Source organism: Dicentrarchus labrax, unplaced genomic scaffold (assembly GCF_905237075.1).
Source record: "Dicentrarchus labrax unplaced genomic scaffold, dlabrax2021, whole genome shotgun sequence".
NCBI classification, from domain to species: Eukaryota; Metazoa; Chordata; class Actinopteri; family Moronidae; genus Dicentrarchus; species Dicentrarchus labrax.
In genome coordinates this window covers 9,116,626-9,130,222 of record NW_026136721.1, presented here as the reverse complement: position 1 = coordinate 9,130,222, position 13,597 = coordinate 9,116,626, and the positions used below count along the sequence as shown (strand labels likewise).

General features: G+C 43.1%; 2 protein-coding genes across 7 annotated transcripts in view; both read left to right on the top strand.

The window, feature by feature from the left end:
* Positions 1 to 394: 394 nt before the first annotated feature.
* stn1 (STN1 subunit of CST complex) lies at positions 395 to 5,871 on the top strand. 3 transcript variants are annotated; one of them, XM_051386144.1, is made up of 9 exons: positions 395 to 757; positions 1,137 to 1,232; positions 1,572 to 1,649; positions 2,254 to 2,427; positions 2,819 to 2,930; positions 3,651 to 3,801; positions 4,724 to 4,843; positions 4,945 to 5,017; positions 5,437 to 5,871. In XM_051386144.1, the coding sequence occupies exons 1-9, from the start codon at positions 625 to 627 to the stop codon at positions 5,592 to 5,594; spliced, it is 1,095 nt and encodes a 364-aa protein (XP_051242104.1). In that variant the 5' UTR covers positions 395 to 624; the 3' UTR covers positions 5,595 to 5,871. The 3 variants fall into 3 exon arrangements, with proteins under 3 accessions (XP_051242104.1, XP_051242103.1, XP_051242105.1); XM_051386143.1 differs by having other exon boundaries at positions 4,721 to 4,843; XM_051386145.1 differs by lacking the exon at positions 1,137 to 1,232 and having other exon boundaries at positions 4,721 to 4,843.
* A 1,625-nt stretch (positions 5,872 to 7,496) lies between these two features.
* sh3pxd2aa (SH3 and PX domains 2Aa) overlaps positions 7,497 to 13,597 on the top strand; it is a 105,778-nt gene continuing 99,677 nt past the window's right edge. For all 4 annotated transcript variants that reach the window (XM_051386089.1, XM_051386088.1, XM_051386087.1 and 1 more), the window contains exon 1: positions 7,497 to 8,405. In XM_051386089.1, the coding sequence (XP_051242049.1) occupies positions 8,238 to 8,405 (168 nt within the window). In that variant the 5' untranslated portion in view covers positions 7,497 to 8,237. The remainder of the gene's footprint in view (positions 8,406 to 13,597) is intronic.

Sequence of the window (13,597 nt, the reverse complement as noted above, 5' to 3'; positions counted from 1 at the left end):
TTAGTGTCAGTGCGCGTTCACGAGTGCGCGCGACTGAGGTTCTTTCTCTTCTTGTGCTCCTCGTGCTTGACGGTTGGCGGGGTAATGTCAGTCTTCTGCTGCCCTCGTCTGTACAGGAGACCCAACACTACTGCTGCCCTCGTCTGTACAGGAGACCCAACACTACTGCTGCGGGGGTGTCTGAAGTGTTCGCGGCGATACCGCAGCTTGTTTTCGTCAAGAACAAATAACAGTCTGGTGTATACTACTTGTTCTTTGTGGTGTACTTTGTCCATCGTCTCAATAAACACCACAGTCAGGTTTCTTTGTGTCCCCGCTGAAACTACATATCCCATGCTCCACTGCGACACATGAACGCGCCAAACAGACCGTAAAGTGCTCATACAAGGCTTTAAAACATTGACATGTTTTAATGCTATTCTGCAACAGGAACATTTCTAACGTGTTCTACATAAATACTTTACTGAGCCACAGTAACAAAAACGTATTGATTTAACGTGGGTTAACACGTCACGTGACCAATACTTCCCATGACACTCCCCTGCTGCTAGCTTACTCTGCTGATACTGCTCGTCCGACGGGGAACTCTGGAAAACATAACTCTGCTTTGGTATTAATGATGAAATGCAGTCAGCTACGATGGATCCAGCGGAAGAGCCGCCATCGATGTTGTGGGGACTCGACCCGATCTTTTCTGCCTTCGCCAGGCTGTATGTCAGAGACATCCTGCAGATGACAGAGTCCACACAGGTGCCAGGTAAATGGGCATGCCACCTGTAGACACACTGACTGTGAATCGGTAGTGGCATTACGGGTCTGAGTATGAAATGAACATTAATGATAATATGACTAAACTTACTTATAAACTAACGTCAACACATTTCATGCTAGCAAGTTAGCTAGCTTATTCTTATGTAAGGTCACAGCTAACTTTATCAGACTAACTTTATGTTGTGTTATTTGGTGTGTCTACAACTTACACATCCTGTATTTGATCATTTCATCTTCCATTTTAAGCCCAACTGTGCGACCTTTTATAGCTTGAGTGATTATGTGTAACTGTCCCATTGAAGGTCTTCATACTGTAACCTTACATATCTAACTAATATTGACTTTTTTGCTCTTATTTCTCACAGGTATTTACTTCTACAACTTACACCCAATCTACAAAGTTGATGTACTCGGCACGGTGGTTTACAGGAGAGAAAGAGACGACTTCTTCTGTTATGGAGGTAGTCCTGCTGTACTGGCCCTGTGGCCCTGTGGCCCTGTAGTGTTTTAGCAGTGTTCTAACTGTGAATGCTGTCTTCGGGAGTCATTGTGGGACCCCAGTGGCAGTGATTGTATAACATGTTATGGATAAAGCAATTGAGAGTCTCCATCTGTGACAATGCCCTAGTTTGTGTTTATGTTTCAAAACCTGACACACACACACACACACACACACACACACACACACACACACACTCACTCCTGTTGTTTAAAGGCCTAAAAATAACATGGCTTTGACTTCCCAGTCTCCTCACAAGCAAAAACAGTCTTTGTCTGAGTATCTTTCCTCCTCTCCACAGTGGATGATGGTACTGGCGTTATAAACTGCTTGTGCTGGAAAAATGACCTCTTCAAAGAGGAGGGGGGTCCTACTAAATGTGAGTTTCTATTTGTATGTATCAGTCTTCTGTATTCTGTATTTACATTATGTAAATCATGTGATGCCGCAAGTCACGTGACACCTCGTAAAGTTGTTATGGCAGATGTGTCCATATTTACACATGCCACAGTCATACAAAGTCCAAAACTCACTCTCCTCTTAGCTCTGTTTTGGTCTCGACCACCTCCTGAGAGAAAATGTCTGGGTATCTTGCTTGCTATGTTCACAAGATAGTCGTTACCTTTGTCTATCTGCTGTTTTGTACTGGGCAGGAAGCATACTATGAGTTCCTGAGAGTGTTTCCACTGAAAAAGGGTTGATGAGAGCTAGGTTTGTTGACCATAAAACCAAAACAATGAGCTAAAAGACGCTTACAAGCTCTGTACATTTGAGGAGAACTGCATAATGGTTGTAATTTGCTGTCAGTTCAACAATACAAGTGTCCCATTCCAAATTTCACATAGTAATTTAATCCAGTGCCTATTTAAGAAATATTGAGTCGTGCAGCTTTAAAGTCTAACATCTTTATATGGATTATTTTTTAGGTGTATTTCTTTATTACCACAAAGCACTGTGTAATATCCTGTATTTGTCATCTGCAGCAGGGGAGAAACACAGTGATGTGGCTCATGGAAGCTTCAACCTGGTCGCTGAGCTGGAGAAGCTGAGACAGGCCCAGCAGAGGCGCTGCCGCCTGGAGATTGGGGAGCTGCTCCGAGTCAGAGGACCGGTGAAGACGTCGAGGCAACAGAGAGAAATCATGGCCTCCACCTACTGTGAGTGCACAGGGCTGTCTCCCGCAGGCGGCAGTGGCAGTTTGATACTCTCCATCCACTTTTACCAACCAGCCACATTTTAAAAATATTATATGAGACAAACATGCCAACCTTTAACTGATGTTTTCTTCTACAAATGCTCAAACAAGCGCATCTATTAGCTCACACACACTTGTTATGCTATGCATGTGCACTTGAAGTGCAGAGCAAGGACATTCTTTATCCTAGCATTGCATCCTCGCTTTATGATTGCCTACACATGTCTCTCTTTCTCACCCACATACACAACAACACAGCACATTTTTTTTATTGGAGCGTACACGCTGTCTACATCCTCTGCTTATTCATCATATGTGTCATTGTGTGTGTCTGGGTCTCTGTGTGTTCCCAGATAGAGTGAACGACCCAGTGATGTCGGTCCAGATAGCGTGGATGATGGACGTTCCTCAGCTCTACAGACAGTGCTATGACAAACCATTCCAGCTGCAGCCTGATGCAACGGGGTACAAAGATTCACTCCTAAATGTACACAGTAGATTACAACAATGTTAATAGAATTTCCAGAAAAATTGGCAAAAGAAAATGCAAGTGAATTCATTTTACATTATATTAGTAGTTGGTTCATCGAAACAATGGTGGGGCTAATTCTCCAAATTAGATCCAAAATGTGATAAAATGCTGTTTTTCTGGAGAGTTGATGCCACGGTGTGCTGACACGCTGTCAGCTCAGACTGACGTACCCTGGTTTCAGACCTCGGAATCGCCACTGGTTGGTGGCAGTTTGGTGGCAAAATCCATAAAAAACAGCAACAGAAAAATGCTCAAAATATGATATCGACCCAGTGGTAACATTTTGTATGTCTACTTACAAAAATAACAGCTCTTAAATTGAATTTCTTCTTCAGTCTGGGGCTAACTAACAACTAACAAAACATGGCTAAGATGAAGACAGTTTTGAGGCTGTATGAATGAATGAAGTGAAAAGAGTTTTTTTCAGTTTCACTGTGTGTACTGCAAGATGTGCTAAAACATTCATGGTGGGTAGGGCTCTAGTTTTTATAGACCTAAACAGAGAACAACTAAACGAGTAATCCATGAAATAAGAAAGTAATAGAAACAAGGTGTCACAGTTGAGCCTGACTCAGTGAATCAATGATTCCTAAAGATATATGTAAGCAGTGGTGTAAATTAAATTAAGGCCAGGTTCTTCATCTGTTTTTCAGTGACTCAGCCATCAGTTCTCTCAGCAAGGCAACAAATCTCATCAAGGATTTCTTTAAAGAGAAGTCGGTGACCAGGTTCAGACCCTATGATGTCCAGGACCTCCTGCAGCCTCTGATCTCCAGCCAACCTCAAACAACACCAGCAGACCAGGTATGCCAAAATAATAATATGGGTGCCAGTTCTTTTTGAAGATGTGTGGTGGTGGGATGAAACGAAAATCCAACGTCAGAGTTCATTTGAAGTGTCCTTCTTATGTGAGAATGAGGAGTGGAATAAAGAAACAGAGTCAGGTTCTGATTTCTGGCATTGAAGCTGATTTGTATTCTTCAGAGTTGTTAAAGTTATTGGTTATTTCAGTGGAAATGATTGGACTATTAAAGCTGCTGAAACAGAAACTCCTTCCATTTTAGTTAGATGGTCAGGCCAGCACCTTGCGTGGTAGCTGGCTAACATCGGTGTGTGGGAATCAATGGTTCTCCTTTTTCCATTGATGTAATCCCTTTGAATTTTTTTTCAGCCAGGTTCTCGCTGGTCAGTGCAGGTACAATGCCGTGCTGCATATCAGCGTTGGATTTATTAAGAGAAACACCTGAATGCTTCATTTCAAATGTTTAGAATCCAAATTCATGGCAATTTTTTGTGCTAAGTCATCATGTTCATGCGTTGCATTGAACTGCGTTGTCTTTTTGATACGCTGCACTCACAATGTAGTGAGAAACATGAGAAACAGGAGCCTGTGCTTCACTGAGGATCTTAGTCATTGTCTGTGGCATGGAGGCAGTCATGAAACTCTTTCCGGGAGGTTTGACTGCATAATATTGAACATAAAATGTTAACTTCAAAAATTCACATACCCTTGTAGTTCTCCAAAGTACCCCTAGGGGTACGCGTGCCCCCATTGGAGAAACACTGAGATAACTAGACAATATGTCATCACACTGAGATATTTCCACTTAGCATTAACATTTCTTAACAGAAAAGTATTCAGATGTCTAAAACTGAAACAAAAGACAACAACAGAAGTCATTTGAGCACTATTGTGTTATTATGCCTCTCTGTTGCTGTTAAGAAGCCTGTGGCGGGTCCGTCTGCCTGCCAGCAGCTACGCCAGCTCCTGAAGGAGGTCCTGCAAATACTGCAGGACGAGGGAACGGTGTACCGCAGGGTCAAATCCCAGGATGAAGTCTATCATGTAAGAAACAGAGAGATGTTTAAATGAACCCCTAATACTTCATTAGGATGTTATCGTAAGTGTTCACTGTGGATGTGTCTGATGCTGTTGTCCTTCTCCAGGTGACTGCACATGACAAAGATCTACTCATAGCCGTCAAAGACATCATCCACGAAGACTCAAAGAGAGACAAGTGTAAGTAGACTTCATTTTCGCTCTTAAGTATCAAACTTGTTTCAGTTTGACTCTGTGGCGGACTCCTTTGTGGCAGTGTGTTGAGTATAGCAGCAATTATCACTCAGTTGAAGTAATCAGGGTGAAAGATTTTTTATCTGTTTGTCAAAGATGAAATTAGCACAGAACTCACACACACATACTGTAAGTTATTCACTAATCACTTCTACAATTATATTTTCAATAAAAAGAGTAAATGCTGTTTTGTGATAATGCTTGTAAAATGGAATTATGGCTCTATAGGGTGTTTGTATAAGATAAATAATAACTTCAGACAATATTGAAAACATAAAACTGTGTGATTTTGAAGTCTCCATATAACCTTTTCATGGCCACGTGTCCGTGTGTATGACGCGTGTGTCCTCCCCCTGTGCCTGTAGATGCAGAGAAGGGTTGTCACATCCTGCACATCCTGTCTGCAGTCAGGCAGCGCCACAGCCTCAACGTGAGCAAAACGGCACTGGAGCTGGTCCTCAAATCACTGGAGTGCAACAGTGACATCGTCAGCACCAGCGACAACCATTACACTGTGTTTTAGCCTGAGCACAGCAGGGTGGGGAGCCCACTGTTACTGCATATACTGTGTGCACTATGGCTTATTGCTCCAAAATGTGAGCGTCCCAAGATAAAAGTAAATCATGCCATCTGTATTCCTTTGTTCATCATGACTATTTTAAATTACTAATGCATGTTAGCATGCTTTATTTGAAAGGCATGCCAAAGAAAATGGATACCAGAGAGTTTCCAGTACCACTGTGCACTGTAAATATTTATGATAGCACACATTTTGAAATAAATAACAAATATAAAGCTCATGCATTGCTGGATTAACCTACTAGGGGGACCTGGGGCAAAATGAGCTCCTGGGTCCCCATCATTTATAACTGTGTATAACTTTTCTTTAAAAAATCTTTATGTTTTGTTTTTTTCTTAAAGGTCCAGTGTGTAACATTCAGCAGGATCTATTGGCAGAAATGGAATATAATATCCATAGTTGTGTTTTTATTTGTGAATAATTACCTGAAAATAAGAACTGTGTTCTGGTTACCTTAGAGTTAGTCATTTCTGTTTACCGAGGGACCGGGTCCTCGTCTACGGAGGCTGCCATCTAGAACCACAATGTTTCTACAGTAGCCCAGAACAGACAAACCAACCCCTAGCTCTAGATAGGGCCTTTTGCTAGTTTCGCCCCTACTGTAGTTTCTCTTACATGCTTGGAACAGGAGAGTGAGGCAAAGGTGTTGCAATCTTTACCTACACCACTAGATGCCACTAAATCCTACACACTGGACCTTTGAGACAATTCAACAGGAAATATCCCTCCAAGCAGCATTATACATGTCCATGTCCCCTCCTCCACCCTAAACAATGTCCATTTTATCCTTATCAAACTGATGCCCCCACCTGGCTGGAAGGAGCACTACACCAAATAAACTTTGAGTTAATAATAATAATAATAATAATAATAATAGTAATGATTATCATTACTATGTCAGTAACCATCAGTATACAATATGCACCAATATGTCATATGCTCATGTGGTTATAATGACACTAGTACGATACGTTACTCATACCAGGTGTGCCACATCATGCATTTCCATTAGAGGCAGAGACCCTTAAGGTTCAACATGTTGAATCCTACGTTTCCAACAATGCAACTCAGCAGCACTTGTCATTAGACTTTCTCCTGACTGGTAAATGCCCAGGCCTTTAAAACTCCACGCTGGGGTTTGTGACGCGCTGTGTACTCTCCAAGCCATAACATTTTACAGCTGTTTTTACAGACTGAGTCACTCACAAATCGGTGGAGTGCCCCTTTAAGTACAAATGTATGATTAACCCGAAAGCCCTTTTCATTATATGTCATATTAATTAAATGGCCACAAATGAATTGCCTCACAGTGAACCCAGGGCCCTTTGCCTAGTTGGCAATCCATCCTCGCATATATTCCCATATATACATATTCAATTACATCACCACAAAGCAGTTGATACACATTAAGCTTGGAGTTTTCAGGCCCCCTGGGAGCCCCGGGCCCCGAGGCAGTTGCCCAGTTGGAAATCCAGCCTCGGACTCATGCCTATAGTAAAGTCATTAAAATAAAAGTGGTTTAAAAGATGAAACCGATCTGGCCTCAGCAATGATCCTTTGAAGGGATCTTAGCTTTCATTTTATGAACTAAATCAAGAAGCACAAAGGGAACTAAAGTCTAGCCTCTGAACGGGCTCCTTCACCAGATTGCTCATGTTGCTGTGTGCACAGGGGGGCACTGTTTGGTCGTTAATTGGCTCTTTCATGTAGAGCAGGTTGCTGCTGATTGGTCGCCTGTGAAACATCTGTATCCATAGTTCCAGTTGCTGGTGTCTCCGGCCAGAAACTAAAGCTGCTCCCAGCCCAGATCCTGGACAGTGTTAAACTGACTATAGCTTCATCATCACTCTAAGAACTCCTCAGTGAATAACAAGCAGACTGTGTCCAATCCAGGCCTACATCTGCTGCCACATCTGTGTAACATATTACTTATAGATCTGTGTTAGAGAGCGGGGAGAAAAAGTTACGGGGAGACACAGTGAGTGAGTGAGACGTTAAACCGAGGCTGCTTACAAACGCAGCTTCATAATAATGTCACACAACCGGACGCTTCTTGTGGAGGAAGCCACCGCCAAATCACTGTTTTTCTTCAGAGCTTTATTCCAAGTAGGACGTGCGTGAAGCCCATCCCACTCCGTTCCCCAAAACCCTCTGCGCCCGCTGTAACCCGCTGTAACGCAGGAGGCGTTTGGCGCTGGATTTGCCGGCTCCCTTCGCATTCTGCCTCTGTCACCTCCTCCAGGTATGCTGATGCCCCTTTTTGTAGGCATCGCGGCAGACACAAAGGAGCTCGCTTCACTTTCCCCCTATCTATTTTTGAGGCGACCGACCTGATCCGCGCCCGGCTCTCCGCTGGAGCTCCGTGCGGCTGCGGGCAACGTGAAACCCGCCCTCCGCTCCGATATTCGGCTGTGTCGTGTTTCGCGTGTAAAGCGAGCGGCGTGGGCTCAAATGGACTATTGATAAGTTTCTGATCAGATCGATGGTCGTTGCGTCAGCGTGCAGGGGGGGCGGGGGGGGCGGAGAGTCTGAGCTGCCGATCTCTTAATGGACCGCTGAATTGTTAAATGCCACAGCTGAAGATGAATGTTGGGATTTCTCTCCCGTGATACAAGACAGCCTATCTGGAGCCGCAGCAGCCGCCTGCCCGACGCGTTTATGCAGAGCCTTTGCAGGGTCAAGATGCAGTTCCGGACTGTGCTGGACGTGAAAGTCGTGGACGTGGAGAAGAGGCGCAATCCGTCTAAACACTACGTGAGTTGCCTGCCTCGTCTTCATCCATGTCACCTTATTCCCACCTTGTCCCATTCAGACGTGTGTGTGTGTGTGTGTGTGTGTGTGTGTGTGTGTGTGTGTGTGTGTGTGTGTGTCTGGCCTGTTCACAGACACAGCGTGACACCTAAACGCTGCATTTAGTGGACTACATGCAGCCAGCTAGCTGCTATGTGAAGACCAGAGCTAAGCTAAGCTCAGTGTTCTTATACCTGCTTATAAATAATGAACTCTTCCAAAACCCTTACCAGCCAACCCCCCCCCGCAGTGCCTCAGCAGACATAGTTCATTATCACAGGAGGGCTGTCATAACTGTGCTGTTAAATGAGCAGCCCTGTAAGCTGCAGGGCATCTTCAGCATGTCAAGATTGACATGAGTTCTGACTGTTTGGAGTCTTAGCTTTGGTGCATTCCTGTGGCTTGTGTGTGTTCAGGGTAAAGTGGTCATATATTTGAGCATTTTCATTATTAAGTTAATGCAGTGCCAGCTAATGTGTATTTTTCATTGAGTTGTCAGCAAAGCTTCCACAGCCAGGTGCACACTAAGTTTCAGCCTCACAGCGTTTCTTTTATTAAGGCTCCCCTCCAGACATGTATTAAGACATATAGAATAATCTGCTTGGAGCAATAATGTGTGTCTGATTTGCAAAAATCCACATTAAAATCCTCCTTCGACCTCATTATAAATTCCACAATCTCTGAATATGCACATTTAGTTCATTTCTAAAGTTTTCCTGTCGGACGCAAGATGTCTCCTCCTTCACTGTAAAGTCCATTCTCAGTGGATGTGCACTGGTGGATCACACTGTACAAGTTGCATACTGGACCAGGACTGACTTCCTAATTATTTGTGATGTCACAAATCATGCTGGTAGGCCCCGCCCCTTAAAAATCTGATTTTCAATGAGCACAGAGAAACTTTCCACTTTCAGCAGATGAATGTGAAAACATCCTTCTAGTGTCAAACTCTGCACAGACAGCATTCAAACAGCACACAGTAGGAAGGAGAAGGAACACTGAGTTTTAAGAGGAAGTGAACTTTACAAACTTAAATTAGAGTATATCCTAACACTTCAGAACATGATGCCAATTTTATTATTATTATTATTATTATATCATCTTTGCTGATAATTTGTCAGACCTTCTCAGTGTCCACACTTCAAAACATGTCTGAAATGGCCAGTTTTCAAAACTGTTTTTATGTCCATAAATGCATAAAAAGCATCATCGTTGATTGGTTTTAATGTCTAAAACCAACACAAGCCTGTCTGTGAAATGATTGAATCCTGGAATTATTTTGTCATAAAAAAAACATTTTTTGGTAACCAGTTGACAAAATATTCTCACCGCTATGTTCATTTAGTTTAGCTTTTGAACAAAACACACGATCTTCAGCACTTTAGGGCTCTTTGTCCATGTTGGCTTAAAAATTTAGATTGAAAGTTCGCCCTTGACCTTGGAAACAGCGAAATAATCTCACCATCTCACCTTTCAGACCTACCTTTTTGTCTGATTTGAATCTTGCGTCATCAATCATTTTGTAAGAATGTAGGTTACTTTAATCTCCACCAAACAACCCCCAGTGATTATTATTACCTTCCCGATCCCTGAGGCCTTCTTCATCAACACCACACGTCACAATAGAAAGTCTGCGTTTGGGCTCTGCACTTCATGGCCCCAGTTCAAATCCTATTTTGAGCTCATAAACAAGTCATAATAAATGACTTGCTCATATGCAATTACAGTCCTGCAGACCCTTGGGCATAATGATATGTGGACACAATTAGCACACTTATTCTCGATTGAAAGGAGGAACTCACAGGCTCGTGCTCCTTTATCACAAATACTGTACCAGACATGAAAATGATGTGAATTTTAGAAATGTAACAGATTTTCTCATCCACAACAAAACTGCATTTGTGAACATGACTGCATAGATCATTCTAAACACTGTACTGTTTTGTACTGCAAGTGTATATATTTTGAACATGGGGTGTCTCCCAGTGAGACTGATACTTAAATTCTGACACTGTTGGAGCATCACTGTGCAGAGCCCTGGGGCAATGTGAGCTGTAGGCGCCGACTGACAACCCCAAACCCCCTTGCTCCCATTCACTGGGTATTGTGTATGTTCTTTGTTGCCTTCAAGTACCCATCAAGTACAGTGCACACAGCAGACTCCACATGGCAGCTTAATTATAGTTTGCCTGGAGCTCTTGAAACCAACCAGTACTCCCATACTGAATCATACCTGCCCTCAGGTTTGCTGTGTGCCAATTAGTTTGTGTTTACTTGATTAAACACAAATTAATTTACTGCCGTGTATCAATGATATCAGCTGTAATAATAATGGTCTTTATGTTGACATGGCTTTAAGGTAAGGTAATGATGCAAAATGTGCCTCAGGGCACTTTAGTTGATGTTCTTCTGTAGTGCTTTAGTGGTGCATATTCCCAAACATATTCAAATTACAACAAATTAAACTAGTTTAGTAAAAGGGCCCCTGATTGGCTCTGGCCCTATGGTACATGTCCACTTTGCCTGGTTGGGGATTCAACCTTGTAGGTGACCTAAACCTACTTAAGTGTTAAGAAGAAAACCATTCGTGTGTGTTTTTCTTTCCAAAGAGCTTAGAGGGCTAAGGGAATGAAAATATAAGTATGCAGATTAGAGTCCGACTAATATATCGGTTTATCAGTCGGGCAATATTGGCTTATCGCAGTCGCAGACATATTGGGATCATATCGGCATATATGCATATATGCGCTGATATTTTTCAATATATTGGCCTCCATATTGGTAATCTGTGAGTTTTACTCCTCTAAAATCGGCAGAGTTATCAGTCCAAAGTATCTCATAGCAGGCAGGCTCTAATGCTTCTGGATTTCAGGGACGACCATCTGACCTTTTTAACAGAAGTCACAGTGGAGAGTTGTATGAAAAGATTCACCCAAATGATAAAACATGTTATTCCCCTGCAGATTATTGTCTAGGTTTTGAGATATTTTCAACAATTTTGGACAGAAGCTTATAGAAGAATAATATAACAGGCAACATCTCTGTCTCAGAAACAATCTTGTTTACTCTTGATAATCCAGAGTTAGCAGGAACAACTGTATAGGCTTACCAAAGAAATAGTCCCTATGGAAATGTCTAACAGTGTGGTCAGTGGATTATCCAGAGTAACCAGGCGTTGTAGGGCTGACACATTGCTGTTGAAGGTTGTCAATACGAGCACCACAAACACAATTTCAGTTTCAATTTCAATTCTCAAACCTCCCATGTGAAAGAGGGACACATATCTTATCATAATTATTAAATACATAGTTTGGTATTTTTGGAAATATAATGATTTTTTCTTTCTTGTAGATGAGAAGATTGATACCGTAGCCCCATACTTAACACACAAACTTAAGAATGGTGTCAATCTTCTCATCTCACTCTCAGCAAAATGTCAAACTATTCCTTAAAAAACACACAAACACACATTAAAAACAAATAATTGTGCTTAGCGGGCTAATGTGAGAAAATACACTCCCAGGCAGAATTCTCCAGAGCCTAGAGACAGTGAATTAATGGTCCGCTCTTCTTATACAGTAATATGTTTTTAATGCATCTTGGACTCCTAATGCGCAGTTATTGCTTGCACAGAGTAGCTTAGTATTGTAACATGAGCTCTCAAATCAGTCCAGCTCTATAGGTAGGCTTGTTGAGTAGTAGCCAGGCTACTATATGTACAGTTCAAGTGTAACAGGAGCTTCTCAGAGCTGAGCTGAGCTGAGCTGTGTTTTGGACTCTTCGGTCCCAACGGGCCAGTCTGTGGCCTAGTTTCCCTAGCTACCCTGTCTCATGAGACAAGGCTAGTCACTGTGAGAAGTAAAAAGAGGGAATGAGGGAGAGAGAGAGAGAAGGAGAGAAAACGAGAGAAAGACACAGTCTGTGGCACCCTTTGAATCTCATTTGTACTGTTTGTGAAACCAGCTGGAAATGCTTATCTTGTGAGAGGAGGGGGAATGAGACTCGGGGCTTTGTCAGAGGGAAGTGCTCGTCGGACCATAGGGAAAGCTGGACCACTGAGTCGCAAACACGAATCACACACGCGCACGCAACTTGTGTGTTTGCAGGAGGAGGTGATAAAAGAGAGCACAAGGTTGGGCACGGCCATGTTTACTTTAAGCTTCTGTTTCCCCTACAAGTCCCAGTCCCATAACATTTCATTTTCTAGAGACTCCTGTGCTGCGCAAAAGGCCCAGACTGGAAGACGGTGTTGTTATTTGGCACCATAAAACATCTCTTCAGAGAGCTGTTCCCCACTCAAATATTTATTGGCCTATCAAACACAGAGTGATCTCGGTGAATAGGGTCCCTGTTTTCAGATGCTCACCCCAAACTGAGAGGCGCATGCTGGGGGGGAGAGGTTTATAAGGCCGGTCTTTTTTTTTTGGGTTGGCCATTGTTTGGGAGAGTTTGACGACTAGCTGGAAGTGCTATGCGTGTGAGAAAGCGAGGAGGGTGAGTCAGGGGCTTTGCTGACGTCTGTTAGCAAAGTCGATGTTTGTGATGCTCAGTTTGCAGAGCCCTAACTCTCACACTGATACTGACAAGAGTGTGTATGGGTGTTGCATGCTCTGACACAAGCAGTTGACAAAAGCGGCGGATGTTGTCATCCTCGCACTGTTATTACCGGGACCTCACATGCGTGCTGGGGGTTGTTTTCATGTGTTCAATACCAGATGTTGTTTGTGATTGTGGAACGTTTATTTGTCTCATGTAGAGATCTTAAAGGCGATGACAACAGCTCTATTCTGATAGCACGTCTCCCACACTCCCCTGTCCGCTCTCCGGTTAAAGCACATGTCGTTGTTCTTGAACGTGGCCTCCAGCTCCCTGGCGTTTTTCTCAACAGCTTGACTTATGGTTACGTCATCCAGAAACGGCGATGCTCGGTGGAGAGACAGAGCATGTGTGGGCATCATGTGTGGCCTCAACTGTGCTGGCTCTAGTTTTGTTTTCATGGGAAAATGACCCGTACTGATGGTTCATAACATTACTGGGTGTGTTGTCATGCCATTTTAGTGTTGTTGTGTGAGAATAAGAAAGACTGAGAGACAGGGGAGGAAGAGGAGAGAAGTGATAAGAAAAAAGGGATGGTGCTGTCTTGCTCGCAGCTCACT